The sequence below is a fragment of the Perca fluviatilis genome, chromosome 5, assembly GCF_010015445.1.
Source record: "Perca fluviatilis chromosome 5, GENO_Pfluv_1.0, whole genome shotgun sequence".
Lineage (NCBI taxonomy): Eukaryota > Metazoa > Chordata > Actinopteri > Perciformes > Percidae > Perca > Perca fluviatilis.
In genome coordinates, this window is record NC_053116.1 from 29,474,494 (window position 1) to 29,493,058 (window position 18,565).

The window sequence follows — 18,565 nt, forward strand, 5'->3', positions numbered from 1 at the left end:
CTCATACTGGATAACCATATGATGGCAGACATTGATATATCTACACATTTTAAGACAAAGAAGAAACCTATATGGATACTTAACTTAACATCTGTCATATCTTATTCATTTGTTGCTCTGGACTTTTTCCCTTCATACATTTTCTTTTGGCAGGTTCATGGGACAACACAAGTTATTGATTTTGTAAAACATTTTATTTTGATTTGATTTGTGATGTTTGTTATTTAGTATTCAAAAATGTCCTGAGTTGTAATTATCACACCGGAAAAAGGACTAACGATAATTTGGAGTGCAATCAAGATTTGATTAAGCTCAGCAGGAACCTCGTTACCAAGGCAACTCTTGCCATATTCCTGACGTGAACATGAGAAATCACTCAATATTTTTACGTCAAAACCTCTGTGAGAAGATTTGTAATTGATATTATTATTATACATTTTCTTTTCTTTTTCAGGGTGAATGTTGGTGCATGCTACGTGTTGCTATCAGGGAGGCGCAGAGGCGTGCATTGCTGTGTGCCAGAGTGAACTTTATGATTCTACCACTGGGGGGTGCTAAAGTCAGACATTTTAAAATTCTGAATAGCCGCTTTAACTTGGGACTCCATGCCTTTAGGGAGAAATCATAGAAAAACTAAAGTTGAGTGAGCCATGAGCCACCTGCATCATTACAAGATGTTGATAATTACATTTTGTCAAACCAGGCAATATGGGTGTGGTGGCTATGTGATGGTTTACTTATCCCAAGGACGTTTCAAACAGAAGGCTGCATGAAAGTTAACAAAGTCAATCTCAAACTTTTAAAAAGACATCAGCAGGGTTACATTGTGTTAATTGGTGTACAAACCGTTTTACAGGCTTTTCTTTTCATCCCCACATATTATTCTGGGTAGACACACGATTAATATTGCCATATCACAAAGTGTGGATCCGTGAATGAGATAGTGTGCTATCTCCTCAGTGGACAAGATCCTGTTAAATACAATACAAGGCGAAACAATAAGCTCTGATAAATGTTATTGTAGGAGCCTCACGCTGATGACAGTTTTGTACTTGTGCAAAAACTGTTAAGCTCGGTTAATGAAGAAGTGGTATCATTATCGGAGCCCGGCCTGCGTTGCAGCTAATCAGACAGAGATGGATTCGTGTTTGCTTAAAAAAAAGGTCAAGGGATGAGCTTATTTCCTGTGTGTCGCTGCTTAGATTTCTTTGGTCAAGTCTTCCAATATTCTCTTCATCTGGAGGAGAAAATAGAGGAAGAAAAAGGGAGGGAGGGAAGAGACAGCTTTGAATCCATGAGTAGCCATTTGCCTCCAACACCCTGCATATTGTTAACAAATCCATGCAGGGACATGGTCTTAATTTGCTAAGTGCATACACACGAGACATAGGCCCACAGAGTAACATAACAGAATCAAGCTGTATGTGTCATTAAGAAAATGTTGAGTATTATATTTTATATTATTTTGAGCAGTGGTGAATGTGAATACACATATTTCAAGCAAACACTCATTACCTGTGGCCATGTGATGACCCCGACCAGTCTTCCCCTGTCTGCGACAAGCAAGGTCTGAGCTCCAATCAGACTCAGGAAACTGTAGGCCTGTGAGGACGCAAAGGAAACTGGATTTGAAGTAACTGATTCCTAAAAATAATGCTCACCATTTTGAGAAATATGCTTATTCACTTTCTCTCTTGGACATGAAGATTGATACCAATCGCATCACCAGCAGTTACGGAGCAACATCCTATATCATTCATTTGGAGTCGTGTTTGTGTTGGCAAATGTCAGGCCAATATTCACCCTCATTTAGATCTGCTTTTGGTCTCTACCAACTCCTGAGGGAAATATCTAACTCAAGCTGCTAAATTTTCCACTGTGTTCACCATAGTCGCTATCTCTGAGTAGGTAGTGCTCAGTTGGTTTTTAGAGCTTTTTAAAAAAAGAAAATAATCCTATGAGAGCAGTGACAGTGAACCAAAACAGTAAATTAGCTGTTAAGCTAAAAAATGAGCTAAAACTCATTAAAAAGCAGAGGGGAGCTGCAGAGTTGGTTGATCATTCTCTGTAGGTTCCTCATTATGAATGACCCCTTACATATTGTCATATTATATATTCCTATTTCCAGGGTGCGTATGTTTTTTGATCTTGCACAACAAAACAAAACATGCAAGAATTAAATCCCCCTTCCAATACCATGGATATAGTGCCACTCGCAACTAGCCATGCCAGAACACTTATTTATGAATTTTAATATTGAATGGAAAAAAAAAATCTCAAAATGAAATAGCACAATGTGGTGTCAACATAAAACGCTGCGTGTTCAAGCCGGAGAGCGGCATTCACTTTGCGACGAAAACAAAATACTTTCACCCAGGAAACTCTCGTCCGTTCCTCGGCACAATCTTTTTCCTAAACTTAACTAGTCGTTTTGGTGCCTAAACTCAACTGTCATCGCTGCATAACGCTCACTTTTTCTCGCTAAACTCCGCTACCACAGCCCCTGAAAGGACCGTCATCTGGCGGTGCCTGTACCTGGCTCACAGTCATCTATTGTCGGCTAAACAACTCCCGCTGGTAGCCGGCCTCCTGGAGCTCTGTAGCAGCTAAATCCAACCAGCAACTTGTGCCCGGATTTTCTCGTTCTATGGCACTTTGTATTCACGTTACAGCGCATTACTTAGTTTAAAATACTTATATTTTAGGTATATAATAGCCCACAGTCTATTGGTGAAGTAGCATTGATCACTTTGAGGAGGGGATACATTTTGTCCCCACCGGGGATAAAAATAATTCAGCAGCGGCAGAAAAGGCAAAAGGCAAAAAGGCAGAAATCCCACGCATTACCCCCGGCAAATCGCACCCTGCCTATTCCCATCAAATAATGCCACCTTATGGAGTGAGGATGTGGTTATCCTAGCTTAGCATAGAACTGTAAACATGGGAGAGCATATAGCTCGGCTCTATACAAATTAAAGCTCACTAATTAATAGGCCTACATTGTATAGAAACTAACAAACAACAATTTGCGAGTTACATGCCAAAACCATTTTGTGACCAACAACAATTTATCTTATTTTCTGTATGTGTCCGGATAAATACACTTGACACAAAGTGTTAATTTCTCAGCTTTAGTGGTGCTGCTAAGTGTAGTTTTGAACTTTGGAGGGAACCAAGCTATCTCCCCTGCCAAGGGAACGCAGATGCATTAGCTGCTATAATAATAATAAAAATAATAATAATGCTATATAATCTGATACAGCCTCAAATGGTGACATTTATGTTTACGCTGTACATGGTCCCTTTTAAACAAATAAATAAAATGAAATTCCAGTCTTTATGCTAAGCTACAGTAAGAGAACTTCATCTAGCTCTATAAGAGGTTTTCCAAAACTATTCCTTTAAATTCATCTATACTATTTTCTCAAAGTCTCCCTACCTCCTGAACGGTGTTGTGAGGTGATAACAGGACAGAGGTTGGGTAAATGCAGCAGACCTCATCCAGATGTTTCTCCAGAGTCTGCACAGAACAGCACAAGAATATTCACCTTTGTATGCATATACTGTCAGATGCATGCTTGTCATGCAGTAGCATTAAGTAATATTTGAGAAGTTATGATTTACAGTTCTATTACTTGAAAACGTTCATACTTTCTCTTGTTTTGGACATTTCTACAATGTTTTTTTTTGTAAAACCATTCAAGCAGCTCTATTTGCTATCACTACATAGTGCTTTAAAATGGATGCCTGTCATAAAATGAGCTTTTACGTCGGCCAGCAGTCCTGTCTGCACACCCTGCTCCCATCCTCTTTTCTGCAGCTGTTTTACATTCAGTCGATGCCAAATGGATTGTAAAGACATGCCCTGCCTTTTAAACAGCTTCAGACAGTTCCCTCCTCTACCTTCCTCTGAACCCTGCAGCTGTCTAACTACAGCCAGCCTTTTACCTCAGTCTTACAGTGACGCAGGAACATCAGCAGCTCTGATCGGAGAACAACGCCCAGTATAATCTGCGACTCTTCAACAGAAGAAAGGAGAGGAAATCAATTTTCTCTGCCACAGTCGGTGCGACAGTTTAGAGTGTGTGCAGCTCTCTAGTGGGCTGTGAGTCCTCTGTTGCAAACATAAACATTCATCAATGTGATTGCGGCTCGGCTGGCCAATTGACTATTTTCTCACAATTGTCAGTTCTTAATCGAGGAACTTTCGCATTGCTGAATTGCAGCTTTTGAAATGGTTACAATTTTCCATCATTACTCGCATCATTTTCAGGAACTCTATGTGGTGTCATAACAATGGCTTAGTCCAGCATGTATCTGACATTTTCTTAAGATCCTGATGACTTTGTGCTGATATTCTATAACTTCAAAATTATAAAATATGACTTCCTTAGCAAGAAGACTGGGGTAAAAATCTTTGTCTGCGCACCATGTGAGTCCACCACAGGTATTTGTGTGTCAGTGCTGGTGTTGACAGCATGCTGCATCTCCACTGGACCAGCTGCTTTCTTAAGCTGCACTGATAACGCTCCCAAAACCTGTCCGACTGGAGTGGAGGGAAGCCTGCAAAAGAGATCAAGCATGTCACACCTGGAACAAAAGCAGCTGTGGTTAAATTAAATAATACATTTCTATGGAGGTTAATACCTTTTTAAAACTATTCTGGCGTTGTAAAGATTTACAAAATCAATGTCATTCTGGGTCGTTATGAGCTGCTTGCACAATGGACCTATAAGGTCGTTTTCTGGCAAAAATGCTCACAAGTCTCTGAGCTCGAGTCCAAGTCAAGTCAGAAGTCTCTGAGCTTGAGTCCAAGTCAAGTCAGAAGTCTCTGAGCTCAAGTCCAAGTCAAGTCTCAAGTCTCTCGTGGTTATAATGAGTGTTGTATCACCTGCTGCGTTCCATCCAGGCTGCTCAGAACACTGCATAGCTATATACAAGGAATTTAAAGCATGTAATATGTTATTATGATTCATGTATCTATTATCATAAAGTATCAGCTTTGATTAGTTGTTTGGTGTATAATTAGTGTAAACAGGCTATTGCAATATGACAAAAAAGAAACAGTAATGCTTTACTTTCAAGTTAATAACTGTATTTTTCCTTGTAACTTGAACATACAATACAGACCAAATATTGAGGTAGTCAGGGTATCAGGAAAATATTGCTAAAATTAATAACTAACCTATTTTTCACTTACAGAGCACAACCATGTAATGTGTACTGCATCTACAACTAATAGGCTCGTTCGAGATGAACTGCGCCTCGCCTGTAAAGTGGACGAGAGGAGGCGGCAGCAGCTGGGGGCGGTGACAAAAAGCTGCGGTCAAGTCGGACAGTTTCCAGCTGTTTCCAGCAGCCTTCAGGCTGAACGGGAAGTTACAGAAACACTCACATCCTGTTAGGTCCGATCCAGTTTTAATAAATCAGACCCATATATCAGCTTGTACACAGTCTCAAGTTGATTTTATTAAGAAAGAGTAGTTGTTAAAATGCTCTACATGCGATCTGTTGCTGAAGGTAATAAACAACAGACTGTAGATGAGACTTCTAAATGTCACTATCAGCCACACAACATGTGTTCTGTACAGAATAAGCCTTTAAATCAGACAATTCAAAAACAATAAAAAAGTTTATATAAAGCATTTCTCAGCATGCCCTGGTTCTGCCTTGGTCTTGCAGTCGGTAAAAAGCATCTGCGCGCCTGCGTCTCAAACCTGCGGCTGCCTTGATCTTGTGAGGTTATCATTGTCCATGTGTGCATGACGTCAGAGCAAGTCGGGATCAAGTCGGACACAAATCTAATCGGCGATCGCCGGTGATCGATTCTGCGCAGACTTGGCTCATCTCGAACGGGCCTAATGTCAGCCTATAAACTACTGTAAGTCAACACAACCCCCAGACTCTCAAAGCCAGGGTAACTAAATAAAACTGTAGTCACTACAGTTTTATTTAGTTAACATTACCCTGTTGATCATATAAACTTTATATGATGTGCGTAGGTATTCCACATATTGGGGAACGATGTGAGAGAGCCGTGTGGAGGCAATCCCAGCCTGCTGTTTTTTCAGTATATTTTAATTAGTGCACCTTTAATCAGTGCTTTCAATTAGTATTTACTCATAGCAGAATGCCTGGTGAGGAAAACTGACAATTCAAAATGACCTCCCTTTGATACCTAATCGGTGACAACAGTAGATTATTAACAACTGGTATGTTGAGAGATAGTGGCGAATCATTTTGTTGCGGCCTACAGTAGGCTACAAAGACCACATCAATAAACAAAACTGTTGGAGAGAGTGTAACATATAAACTTTATATGATCAACAAGAAATCTCTAACCGGTTTGCAGCCGACGTCAATAATTAACGTGGTGGCAGCCAGCGGGACGTAAATGATTGCGTAACGCTAATTCCCCCCAAAAGTTTGGCAAACAAACAAACAAACAAACGCTCATTGATTTTTTCATAACATAAATCGAACAACAGTTGGAGTTAACCTCCGTAGGTCGTAGCTAAAGCAAGAAGCAAGCTAACATTAGATGGCCAATGCTGAGCTAAACATGTTTGCTACTTATCAGAATACGTTTTCAGGTGGCTGATTAAATCAGACGTGGTTGAGCCAGAATCCTTTATCTTGCTACCACATATGTAGCATTCAGCGATTCTTTTGTTTGGGCCTTGTTGTCTGAAGTGTTTAAAGCCAAAGCTTATGATGAATGGCACAGCAAATGCCTGTGCATGTCACATGTTTGTTCTCCTCTGTCATGTGTGGCCATGCGCAGCAGATACGTTACGTATTACGTCTTACGTAGGTGGGTTATAGGTTACGCCGTAATGCAGGGATGGGAATAACATTCAGGTCATCATCACATTTCCTAAAAAATAAAGATTGTTCACGAGTCCCGTATCTCGAGTCTGAGTCGAGTCTGAAGTCTTTTGAGGACAAGTCTCAAGTCAAGTCTAAAGTCACTGTGTGTGAGACTTTAGTGTGACTCAAGTCCGAGTCTGAAACTCGAGTCCCCATCTCTGTTTTCTGGATGAGGACAGTCTGGAAAAGTGTAGGTATGTTACATATTGGGGAACGGTATGAGAGAGCCGTGTGGAGGCAATCCCAGCCTTCTGTTTTTTCATTATTTTAAGTACAGCACCTTTAATTAGTGCTTTCAATTAGTATTATACACCAGTAGATTATTAACAACTGATATGTTGAGAGATAGTGGCGGATCATTTCGTTGCGGCCTACAGTAGGCTACAAAGACCACATCAATAAACAAAACTGTTGGAGAGAGTGTAGAGTATTCGTACTTGCCCATTCACATTTTAATGGGAAAAGAATGTTCATCACAAGTGAATTTCCTGGCAGATGTAGGCTACTGTCTGGAAAAAAGTGGATTTCTCCCAGAGCATAATGAATTAAAGATGCTTTACTTTGAGAAGTATAATAAATAGTTTTCAATGCAGAAATATCCTCAATGGTATTTTTTCTGCAATAATATAAATTGAGAATAGTAGATGTGTAGGTGGTTGATCAATACCAGTGACTCAGCCATTACTTAGCCTGCTTCTAAGCTGGTAAAAATCCATCCTTCCACCTGCCGCAATGCTTTGAGTGAGCATCAGATAGGACAAGACATTTCAGCCTAGAAGGTTAAACAGTCATTAGCTTGCTTTTTCTATTGTTACATTGAGTACATTACGTTCTCTCAAGGCACAGTTTTTGAGTTGTATAATAATGTTGGACAACTGGACATTAAAACAGATTGTTGGCACTAAAATAAAAGTCAGGGGACTACCGGTATCTAAGTCTTTAGAATGTGTCCTTTGGAGACTGCATATAAGAAATTTGACATTTGTTGAAATGTTTCACTCTGGACCAGTGCAACATTGTCATCCCGAGAGCAAACATCATGAACTCCAGATATCTATCAGATCTACCCAGGATTATTTTTGTCTTTTTGTGTGTGCTGATCTGACGTCCACATTTTGCTTTATGATGAATCATGCACAAGTTAAAGGATCTGATGGGATAACATTTCACTGGAATTGTACCTTGTACGATTTTGTGTAACAAATCAAAATAAAATTGATTGATTTTGTTTGAAAAGCTGACCACAGAGACAGCCATCCCAAAATGTGGTGTATTTCTTTATTCAGGCTGACACTTTGTTTTAACTTACCGGGGGTACACCTTCATCAGGGAGGGCAGATGTGGGAGCCTCTTGCTGATGGAGATTGCGTCATAGAAAGACTGGCGGTCCCCAGAGCGAGACACTGCATTGGCCAGCAGAGTGGCGAGGAGGATGGGTACAGCGTGGCTGAATTGGCCAGTTAACTCTATAGCCATTAGAGCTGGGGACAAGGTGTGTGTCACTGCCCCGCAGAAGGCTGCTGCACCTACAAGACACAAACCATATTAAGCTACTACTTAAGGTACCAATGATGTTGTAAACTACGGTTAGTACTTAGGTTATTTTGATCCCTTAATCAGTATTTTAACATTGTATTACATTATAGTACGAGCCAGGCACCTCTAACATGATGCAGTTTGATCTATTACAGTTGATCAACATTACTCTGGTTGTCATTGGGAAACTCTGAACCCAAGTAAAATCTAATGCAACATTTTAGCAGATTTGGCCAAATTTAAGTTAAGATTATGTTGTTTTATAGGGTTTTTACATCCTGATATGAAACACTGAATACTTGCAATTTTCTGGAATATGTTAATTGAAATGTACAATTGAAATGTGTTAATCAAATTTACAGATTTGTGTTATTGGCAGATTTGATGTAAAAATAGAGTGGCTTACAAACATTTACAAAATGTACATTTCAAAACTCTATATGAAAGAGGGACATATACACAGCAGATATACAGGTCATGTCATCACTATGTCAACAACAAAGTGCTATTGATGAATGTTTTCTACCTGCAAGTGCGTAGCCCCCAGGATTTACAGGATTTATAGAAGCCCACTGCTGGCCAGAAGTCAGTCCAGCTACTCCTTCTCCAAGCAACCGGCCCAAAGCTGCACCTGGAGAACAGAAATTTGCAGCGAGAAATTCCTCAACTTGTGCCATTCAAGTATTCTGCAAAACAAGCACGTCCAAGGGCTTTCCCTTCTCTCACCATAGATAAACACTGGCATGACGTATCCAGCTGGCAGAGGCAGAGTGCAGGCGAGGACCAACATCCACATCTTAGAACCAACAACAGAGACAGACTGTCAAATCTCTCCTCGCCATCTGTACAGCCACAACAGCTCTACCAGCACTAGAAGATGAGTCACTGTCAACCTGTGTGCACGGATATGTTTGCAGTGCTCTCCAATCAGTTTTGCACAAATAAACTGAATCATGGCCATTTACATCTCACAGCTGCGTGTGGTAATGGGGGGAAAACTGTGTGGATCCCACTGAGGTATAAGAAACAGTTCTCAATGCAGAAATGTCCACATATAATGCCATGTTTTTTCTGCAACAGTAAGATAGGTTCCCTTCCATTTGGAGTAAAAATGAGAATAATAGATATATGGGTGGTTGATGGGGTTCTCGATCAATACCAGTAACTTGGCATTACTGGCCGGCTGCTGATATTTCTAGTTGCCCTCTGCAGTGTTGCTATGGGTGAACATCAGATATCAGAATACATTATAGCCTGAAAGGGCAAACAGCCTGTAGCTTGCTTAGTCTACTGTGAAAATGTCAATTACTGTATGTCAATCATGTGTCACTGTGACGTGACCGAAGGGAATAAGGTAGGGTGGCTGAGCTGGGTGCCTCGTTACGATTTCCTTTAGTTATTAGTGTAGTTAGACAGAGACAAAAGACTCCTCAATTGGCTTTTCCATTGTGTGTACCTTCATGAGCAGAAAGACAACCAAAGAAAAGTAGAAAGGACTTCCTGGTGAACTCCACTCCAACAAAGGCTCGCTCCCCAGTTGAACAGAGGCATTGTGGGATTGAGAGCTCCACTGCCTGTTATCTAATAAGGAGGTCAGGAGCTGCTTCATGGTGTACTGTGAAAGAGATTGCTGCTATTCAGATTACTGTGTGGACACAAGCAAAAACTAAAATGAAACAAAGCGTGAACATTATTATTATTATTATTATTATTATTATTATTATTATTATCTTTCTTATTGTCAACAAATCAAATGAAAAGACATTATTATTCTCTCGAAACTTTTTGACTTCCTACAATGTGGTACTCAGCCCTAATCCCTAATCCTCTAATTATTCATTTTTGATTATGATTTGTATTGGTTTCTTTACATTAGTAATGTTTGTAAACATAGGTGTAAAACATTTTAATGATGATCAGCTGAGAAACACACATCTCCTATATACAGTATAGTTTGGCTTCAAGTCATTCATTATGTGTACATCCAAGTATAAGTTATGGACTGTGCTTCAAAATTTAGTTCATTCCTACCTGAGAAACCATATATTGACCAACAGAGTAAGGGAATGTCAGACATGCCAGGAAGAAGGCCACTGTGCCAGAGTATAGACCCTTCCTGCAGAGAGGTATTCACATAAACAGGCATTGCACTGTAGTTATAATGTTGCTTTCAATTTGGTCATTCCTTATGAAATTTAAGTTTAAGTTTTAATCGTCTGACTGCTATCTGTGACCTTATCAGAATAAACATTATTACTAGACCTGCTCTGGTCTTTTTCAGATGTGTGCTTTTTAAGGTTTATAGTGTTTTACACTACTTAGATCTGGAGTATAGATAAGATCACTCAGGATTTTTAAACCATCTCAATCATCATCATCATCATCATCATCAATGTGGCTTGAAAGGCCCTGCGCAGTCATTTATCATCAAGTATCATACAATTATTTATATAGTAGCATAACATCAGTTTGGTGAAATGGATTCAGGGGGGTAAGGTAACAGGGTCTGATTTGTTCGTGTGTGATGTGAGTTAGCGTTAAGAAACAAACACCATGTTTCTGGAACATTGGCACATCAATTTCCTTGAATTGATACTCCACCCCAAATAATATCTCATGAGCCTGTCTTACGCAGCAGATGACTCATCACTGAATCACTGGCTTTCGCATTGTAAAGAGCTCTCACTCTGTCGTTAGCATTTTGATGAAGATCGGGTTTGTTTTGGTGAATCGCAGGATCCACCGGTGGCAGAAGAGGTAGCAGCAGCACACAGCTCCACACAGCAGCCTGTTTCCAGACAGAAAGCAGACTCAGTCCACAGTGGGAGACAAGAGGCTTATTTAAACTCAGACTGCAATAGATTATCAGAAGTCAGACTTGGAGAAGTAGGAGGCCAGGAAATGATCGGTATGAGAAAAAAAAACTGGTCAAAGAACTGGTCAAAGACTTTTCATTGTGGCTTGTATACAAATATGGATACTAAATATCAGTTTTATTTGTGAGACACAGACATTTAGACAGAGCTGTATAGTAACGAAGTAGAACTACTTCACTACTGTACTTAAGTACTAAAAGGCTGTATCTGTACTCTACTGGAGTATTATTTTTTTTTCTCCTACTTCCACTTTTATTTGAGTACATATTTTCGATGAGTTTAATACTTTTACTCAGATACATTTTTTATGTGCTGCATCGTTACTCGTTACTGTTGCGAATGCCTCACACTACGGAGACTGTGTAGGTTATAGTGTGTGTAGGTGTAGTTACGGCTACGTTAGTTACGTACGATAATTAAAAGATCCCCGAGATCGCGTTTTGTTTCTTTTCATTACGGCGATCGCCCATTCAGAAGTCAGAGACGATGTAAGTTTGTACTCTTTCTATTTAGCCATTGTTGCAGCAGAGTAATCTATTCCTGAGTTGTTTCAGTCTGCAGTGAGTCCTGAATGTTAACCGTTTGACCCTGTGATGTGAAGCTGCTAGTTTATCTGTATTTTGCTAGCTTGCTAACTTTCCACTACATCACACATTTTATTTCAGTAATTGTTAATAAGTGATTAATAACCCACTGTTATATCAGATAATAGTAGTTATTACAGCTGTGACATTAATGTACCTTTTGGGGTTTATTCAGAAACTTCATTCATATCCAGCAATATACAGCTTGTGACTGCCTTAATACCAAGTAAAAAGTTGAACTCCAACAATATGATATTCAAAATTTGACTGATTTCTTTAATAACTACATAACACAATACTTGTAGTTTTACTTTTAGTACTTGAGTAGTACATTTTAAAATAAAGTACTTGCAAGTACAAAAAATGTTGAATACTTTAGTACTTCCACTTAAGTTGGGTGCTTAAAGAGCACTTCAACTTCTACTCAAGTCACTTTTTTGATAGAGCACTTGTACTTTTACTCAAGTATGGGTCTCTAGTACTTTATACACCTCTGCATACAGAGGACTTGTTTAGCTATGCATATACTGTCAAAAATAAACTCACCCCAGGAAAGCGAACGGCAGAATCTCCAGCGGGTAGAAAGGTAAAGCATTGGGGAAATTAGTTTTGAACAATGCCTGAGGAGTCTCTGTGAACAAAACAAATTGAAGTGATCGCTCCAATTTCTCCCACAGCCCTTCAAAATCTAATCTTCCCTCACTTGATTTGCAATAAATTTTATCGAAGTTCACTGTCTGTCAGCTTAAAGGTCCAATGTGTAATACATTTACTGTAATAAATCCAAAAATGACCCCAATGCGTCATCAGATATTAAGGAAACATGCTTAGTTAAAATACTATCTTTTCTGACAACAATGCTAATTTTTATTTTTTATTTTAAATTTCCGTTCCGTGATGGAATGTCTGTTTGTGTTTTGGCCTGTGTGTTGTTATCAACTGCCCAGTTTGACAGTCAGGCCGGGTTGCCAGATATACCTGTAAAAACGTAAACCCAGCGAGCTACAGCTGTAAGCCATGAAAGCAGCAAACAAACGAACAGGATCAACGGAGATAAATTCTATCCGACATAAAAAAAAACAACATGTTTCTAACACTTCCGTGACCAGAGACGTAACAAACCCCGGGTAAATATTGGAGATGTATTTGATAGATGGAGACAGCTTAGAGCCCAAAGGGATGCAGAGTTGGCTAATTTCCTCCTGAATAGGAAAACATTAGCTTCATGCTAATTTATCACGGCTTCAAGGGACGGGCATTTTATGTAATTTCAACATTTGTGTACTCACATTGAATTATATAGGTAGAGTACCCGAGTTGGTTACTCGCAAAAACAAATTGAGACACAGCCAGTAAAGTGATCCCGACTGTTCCAGGCTTACGGCGCTATGCTAACCCTGCTAATGTTACTGGAGGACCAGGCAAGCGGGCCATGGCTGTTTAGCCTGTAATGTGTAGCCTGTTCAGCGGCCGTAGCCGACAACGGTGAATTATTTTAAGCCAAGAAGGGGGCTGGAAATTGTGAGGGAGGACCAAAATTTGCAGTGTGTTTAGCGATTGTTACCATTATTCTAAGCAAATAAAGGCCCCGTTTACACGAAGGGAAGATGCAGATATTTTCCTGCGGTTTGGCCTCTCATTTACACGTAAACCCCGTTTTTATCACAGAAAACGATTATTTCTAAAAACTCTGGCCAAAGTGGAGATTTTGGAAAACTTCGTTTGCACGTTTGCATGTAAACTGAGACAAACGGAGGTTTAGGCAGCCGAGAGAGAGAAAGAGGACGTGATTGGTTGCTGTTGTTGCTATTGTCAGGATTCTGATTGGCTAACGTGGGCTTGAGCTTCTCGTTACACTGCCACCTACAGGTCTGGCGTGCTCTTGACTGCGTTGACGGCATATATGCATGGGTACATATAAACGAACACTTTTCTGAAAACGGAGAGGTTGAAATGTCCGTTTATGAAAACAGCCGGCCACGTGTAAACGTAGCAAAAGTGTGTTCAGTTGGGTGGAGAGGACGGCGAGGTTGTTGTGTTTTTAGCGGTTCCTACTGTAAATCTAAGCCAAAAAAAATGTGCCTGTCAGTTGGGTACAGAGCTCCGCGTGAACACAGGCTTCTATGACTGTCAAGCATGCCAGCATCTAACTTAAGCTAGTCCGCTGTGCTGTGAATTAATGTCTGGCTATGTGAGACAAGTGTCTAGCAACATTGTTGCGCTTTGGAGGAGGGTCTGGCAAAACGAGACTATGGATGCTGCGGTCTCAACCTAGAAACTTCTGTGAACTTCGAGTCTGGGGAGGAGGGGGCGGGGGAGATGACGCTCTCCAGACCAAACTCAATTGAAAAATTTTGCATTTTAACATGACCATGCTTATTGGCAAACATATATAGCCTACAGAATATATTTATATATATAAATTGTTAGGGTTGTCTGTTGATTTCAGCACATATGCTATATGGCCAAAAGTGCATGGACACTTGAACATTACAGCCATTTGTGATTGTTGAACATTTAATTCCAAAACCATGGGGATTAATATGCTGCTATAACAGCTTACACACGTCTGGCAGGGCTTTCCACCAGATTCTGTAACCGGGGTATTTGCCACCACACCAAACTCGGAAAACCGGTTCTTTTATGGACCGTGTCATGTTGAAACAGGAATGAGCTTTCCCTAAACTATTGCCACAAACTTGGGAACCACACAATTTCTAAAGTATCGTATGCATAACACTAAGATTTTACTTAATTGGAATGAAGGGGTCTACGCTCAAACCATGAAAAATGTAACTTTTGGCCATATAGATGGTGCTAAATCCACACTTCAATAAAAAACATCTTGGATCTTAGGTTATGTTATTGGGTTTGTCGCCCCTTTTCCTCAGGTCCAGGTGGTAGTGACTCTTAAGTGAACCTTCTCCTTGTTGACCATGAGTTGACCTCCATTACCTCTATCTCCACTCCACACTGAGAACAGGCGAAAGGTCAATGCCCCACAGGCGGCTGAGAAGAAACATGGGCAATAATGCCTCACGGCGAAGTGAGAACACATCAATTCCACACTGAACAACACACCTAGAAGAGCAGAGAAGTGAGAGGAAGCTACTTTAGACTATTCTAAAAACAGCAGTAAGTTATCCCAGCTACATGAGCAGAACTCTTGAGACAACAGTGACAAATGATCCTCTCTCCTGCATGTGTGGCAAAAATCATGTAAAAAGGAAATGCAAAAATGTATATTTATTTCAAGTGTTAAAAACAGTCTAATATTTTATGTTAATTATGATAGTGACATTTTGAATGTATCTTACAATGTGAATTTGAAGCTGAGGTGCCGAACCCCTAACAAGGCTACCAAAAATAGAGTAAGCAGTGAGCTGAGAAGCTTTAAATATCAGGCAGAGGTGATCAAAGGAGGAAGAGGTGAGAGAAAATGATGAACATATACATGATGGAGGAGCCGAGGTGTGTGGGAGGAGAAAAGGAAAGAGAAAATATGTGAAGCTAACAAGTGTGAGAAGGACAGATATAGCGCAAGCAGATACATAAACATTCTGCAGCAGAATGTTACTGTATCTGTTTATGTATATATCTAGCAGAATTTCTGCTGAACCTTTACTTGCTCTCTCACCGGTGATGGGAGCTCCGAAGCAGCTGGCTACACCAACTGCAGCAGCTACAACCAGCATTTCTCCAGCAGCTTTTTCCTAAAAAAGAAAGATGCTGTAATGCGCGCTCTCTTTTGAGACCGGAAAGTAACAATAACATGTATTTTTATTCGTATTGTTCCACACTTTTTTAATTAACTTTGCCAACATTTACGGAAGCCAGTTTCAGTGGCACGTCCACGCGCTTAATTTTTGAATTACTTTACTGTGGTTTACCTTCTCATTGACTTGTATGAGATTGCAGAGGTTGCTCAGGTAGGCTCCAACCATGGTGGAAAGATGCACAAATGGACCCTGATGTGAGGCAAATATAGAGAACAATGCTCATAACAGACAACACAGTTTTGAAGAATATCTACATATTTTATATGTAAAAAATGTAAATGTAAAAATGTAAACTGAGACGTCTCTCACCACTTTGCCCAGGTAAACAGTGCTGCCTGCTGACAGTGTACAGATAAGGCCCAGATACTTGGTAAACATATTAGTGAGAGACAAATATTGAGGCATTTCAATACCGGCCAGCATGGTTCTCAGCTCTGGTATCCCCGAACCTGAGGAGAAAGAAAGTAACAGTATTTTTGAATGTCCCAGAATTACTAAAGAAATCAAGAAGTTTTAAAAAAAGCTATTCTTAGTGAATGCACAGAAATGTTTTCACAATGATTAAATAGAGGGTAAGGGGGGTAGCAAGGACGATGGGTTTTTAAGGACGATCAGCACAAAACAAATAAAAATGAAGAATAATTTAGTTTATAATTAGTAAAGTTATGTTGTCACTACACACCATGTTTTTTAGTCATCAAAATGCTCCTTTGGGGAACTTGGTCACATAAATCAAGCACATTTTCCCTTTTAGGGTTCGTCACAAAGCTTTACTCCTTAGCAATAAGAGAGCAATATCTGACATATACTGATACCTTAGGGGCCAAGGGCATAAACATGAACATGAAGCTGATTGGGACAGGAGGGGTAATGTCCTGTTACAGACAGGGTGTTGGGGCAGAAAAGGTATGTCATACACCATACACCAAGATTTGAAAAACCAGCATAGATATCTGCTTCCTGGAAATGCATCATGCTTTAAATATTTTCTGTGAGACAGATAAAATCATAGTTGACTTTTCATATTGCACATATTCTTTTACTCACTGGATTTGAAAGATAATATCACACTTATTAGCAAACAGTTTCCTAGTTACACATCCAGCGAATACAAAGCAACATTAGCATTAATTTGGAGCCATGTTTGTGTCAACCTGACAAAGGTGAGACCAATATTCACTCTGCTTTTTGTGCTGTTTGTGATCTCCACCAACTCCTCTTTAGCAGCTAGCTTATCGCTAACTGTATAGACTTGTTCAACGGATGTACATTGCTGGGATAAAGCCTGACACCCTCCCCTCTCGCTATCTCCGCTAGGGCTTAGCACCACCCAGGACTGTTGGGATTGGTTTAAAGAAATACAAACAAGCCAGAGCATTTTTCCCCTATCCCAGAATAGATAGATGGTGTGGCCAGAACATAATCCAGCACTGACACAAGGCTGTGGACATAGGTCTGGCAAAGTGAGACTACTAACTGTATACCTGTTGATTTGACAGACCTGTGGAGAAGGGACAGATATTGTGGGAGAATGATGATGAGACAGCACAAAGGCATGCTGGGTAAAGAGTCCAGCAGAAGAACTGCAGCAGACTGTTGCCCTCCAGCTTTATATAAAGCCATTGGTGAGCTACAAGGGAAGTGAAAAAAAACAAACATTAATGTGTGTGTGTGTGTGTGTGTGTGCGCGCGGTGCGTGCGTGCGTGCGTGCGTGCGTGCGTGCGTGCGTGCATGCGCGTACCTCTCAGCAGCTTTGTCACACTTAGATCCATTAAAAAGCTAAGGATGGCAGTCAAAATTCCTAGAGCGGCGTAGCAATACCACTCCATTCCACACACTGTTCCCAAACAGCACCTCAGCTTCAACAGCCACTCTAAGGACACAAACACATGGGTTAGCCTTCCTAAAGTAGTATTTGTTTATTAAAAAATAAGTTATTTATTATTAATATAAAAATTGTATGGAGCAGTGGAAAATTACATACAGTATATGCAGAACATCGTACCAGGGCCTCACAAGTTTCTTAAAAGGTTATGCTAAGCCCATAGAAATAGATGATGATAATAATAATAGTCTCTATGGCTAACCCTCAGGTTATGGGTTGTTAAATTTGGGTTATGGAAGAGGGCTATAAGACTTTAAGGATCTTCATTTGGAATGTGGTCAGATACAAAACCCAATAGAATAAAGAAGAAGAAAACACACACATACACACACTAATTGAAATAACTGTATTTACATAACTGTATACTATGTAAAAGAATATCACATGCAGATTGGCTACGATATAGCCTACGATAGCTACTCTCTGACGTATTGATCGGGTCAGTATTGATCCCATTCTACTGATTTTCCACTTCAGTCTGACCTTTGACAGTTGCGCGGGACCGTCGGCATGGTGTCCACGGATCACCAAGGAGCAGACTCGTATTATGGGATGCTGCCGATTGATTTTCTTGGTCCCAGTTGTTGTGCTCGCTGAATGTCTTACTCCCAGGAGCCTCATCCAGGCTCTTCATTCTGTCTTGAAGTGTAATTGTTAAAACAGTCTCAAACAAACACTGAGGCTCAATGGTGACAAAAAACAAACAGAAGACAAATCGAAGACACATCAAAAACAGATAGACTTACCTGGTTGCAATAGAAGTGTTATATCTGTGCGTACGGTTATATGTGTGGGTGTAGTGCAGGTAGCTGGTACCACCACTGACCTCTGTTAAGATATTAGCATAGAATTGATGGAGCAGTCATGGTTGACAGGGTAGCTAATATTAACTCTTTGGAGGAACAAGTGCCCTTCATCGGTCTTGATAGCAAAAATGCAGTGCGAGAGTCCAAGTCCAATATTCACTCTTTTTTAGTTTACTTTTTGGTGTCTACCAACTCTCTAAATTGTTTTTTCTTTTTTTTTTAGGTTTT

At 40.1% G+C, this 18,565-nt stretch overlaps 1 protein-coding gene across 6 annotated transcripts; it reads right to left on the reverse strand.

Moving 5' to 3' along the window:
• Positions 1-9: 9 nt before the first annotated feature.
• Positions 10-18,482, reverse strand: clcnk (chloride channel K). Of its 6 annotated transcripts, none has more exons than XM_039799264.1 (20): positions 18,278-18,479; positions 18,015-18,166; positions 17,388-17,519; positions 17,147-17,275; positions 15,955-16,094; positions 15,757-15,834; positions 15,504-15,579; positions 14,822-14,947; positions 12,413-12,497; positions 11,093-11,194; positions 10,438-10,522; positions 9,863-10,021; positions 9,133-9,202; positions 8,933-9,037; positions 8,180-8,396; positions 4,430-4,563; positions 3,949-4,019; positions 3,440-3,520; positions 1,516-1,602; positions 1,077-1,237 (listed from the first exon to the last, which is right to left on the reverse strand). In XM_039799264.1, exons 2-20 carry the CDS (start codon positions 18,163-18,165, stop codon positions 1,199-1,201), a joined length of 2,067 nt encoding a protein of 688 aa, XP_039655198.1. In that variant the 5' UTR covers position 18,166; positions 18,278-18,479; the 3' UTR covers positions 1,077-1,198. The 6 variants fall into 6 exon arrangements, 5 of the variants coding, with proteins under 5 accessions (XP_039655199.1, XP_039655198.1, XP_039655197.1 ...); XM_039799263.1 differs by having other exon boundaries at positions 18,015-18,170; XM_039799265.1 differs by lacking the exons at positions 3,440-3,520; positions 3,949-4,019 and having other exon boundaries at positions 10-1,237; positions 18,015-18,170; positions 18,278-18,480.
• Positions 18,483-18,565: the final 83 nt, after the last annotated feature.

Bases quoted from the DNA above. Each gene is read 5' to 3' on its own strand.
- clcnk (XM_039799264.1), bottom strand. From the start codon at position 18,165: ATGAAGAGCCTGGATGAGGCTCCTGGGAGTAAGACATTCAGCGAGCAC. The intron at 15,835-15,954 runs GTGAGAGACGTC...GCCTCACATCAG, and splicing joins CTGTTTACCTGGGCAAAGTG to GGTCCATTTGTGCATCTTTC. The intron at 4,020-4,429 runs GTGCGCAGACAA...CTTCTGTTGAAG, and splicing joins ACCTGTGGTGGACTCACATG to AGTCGCAGATTATACTGGGC.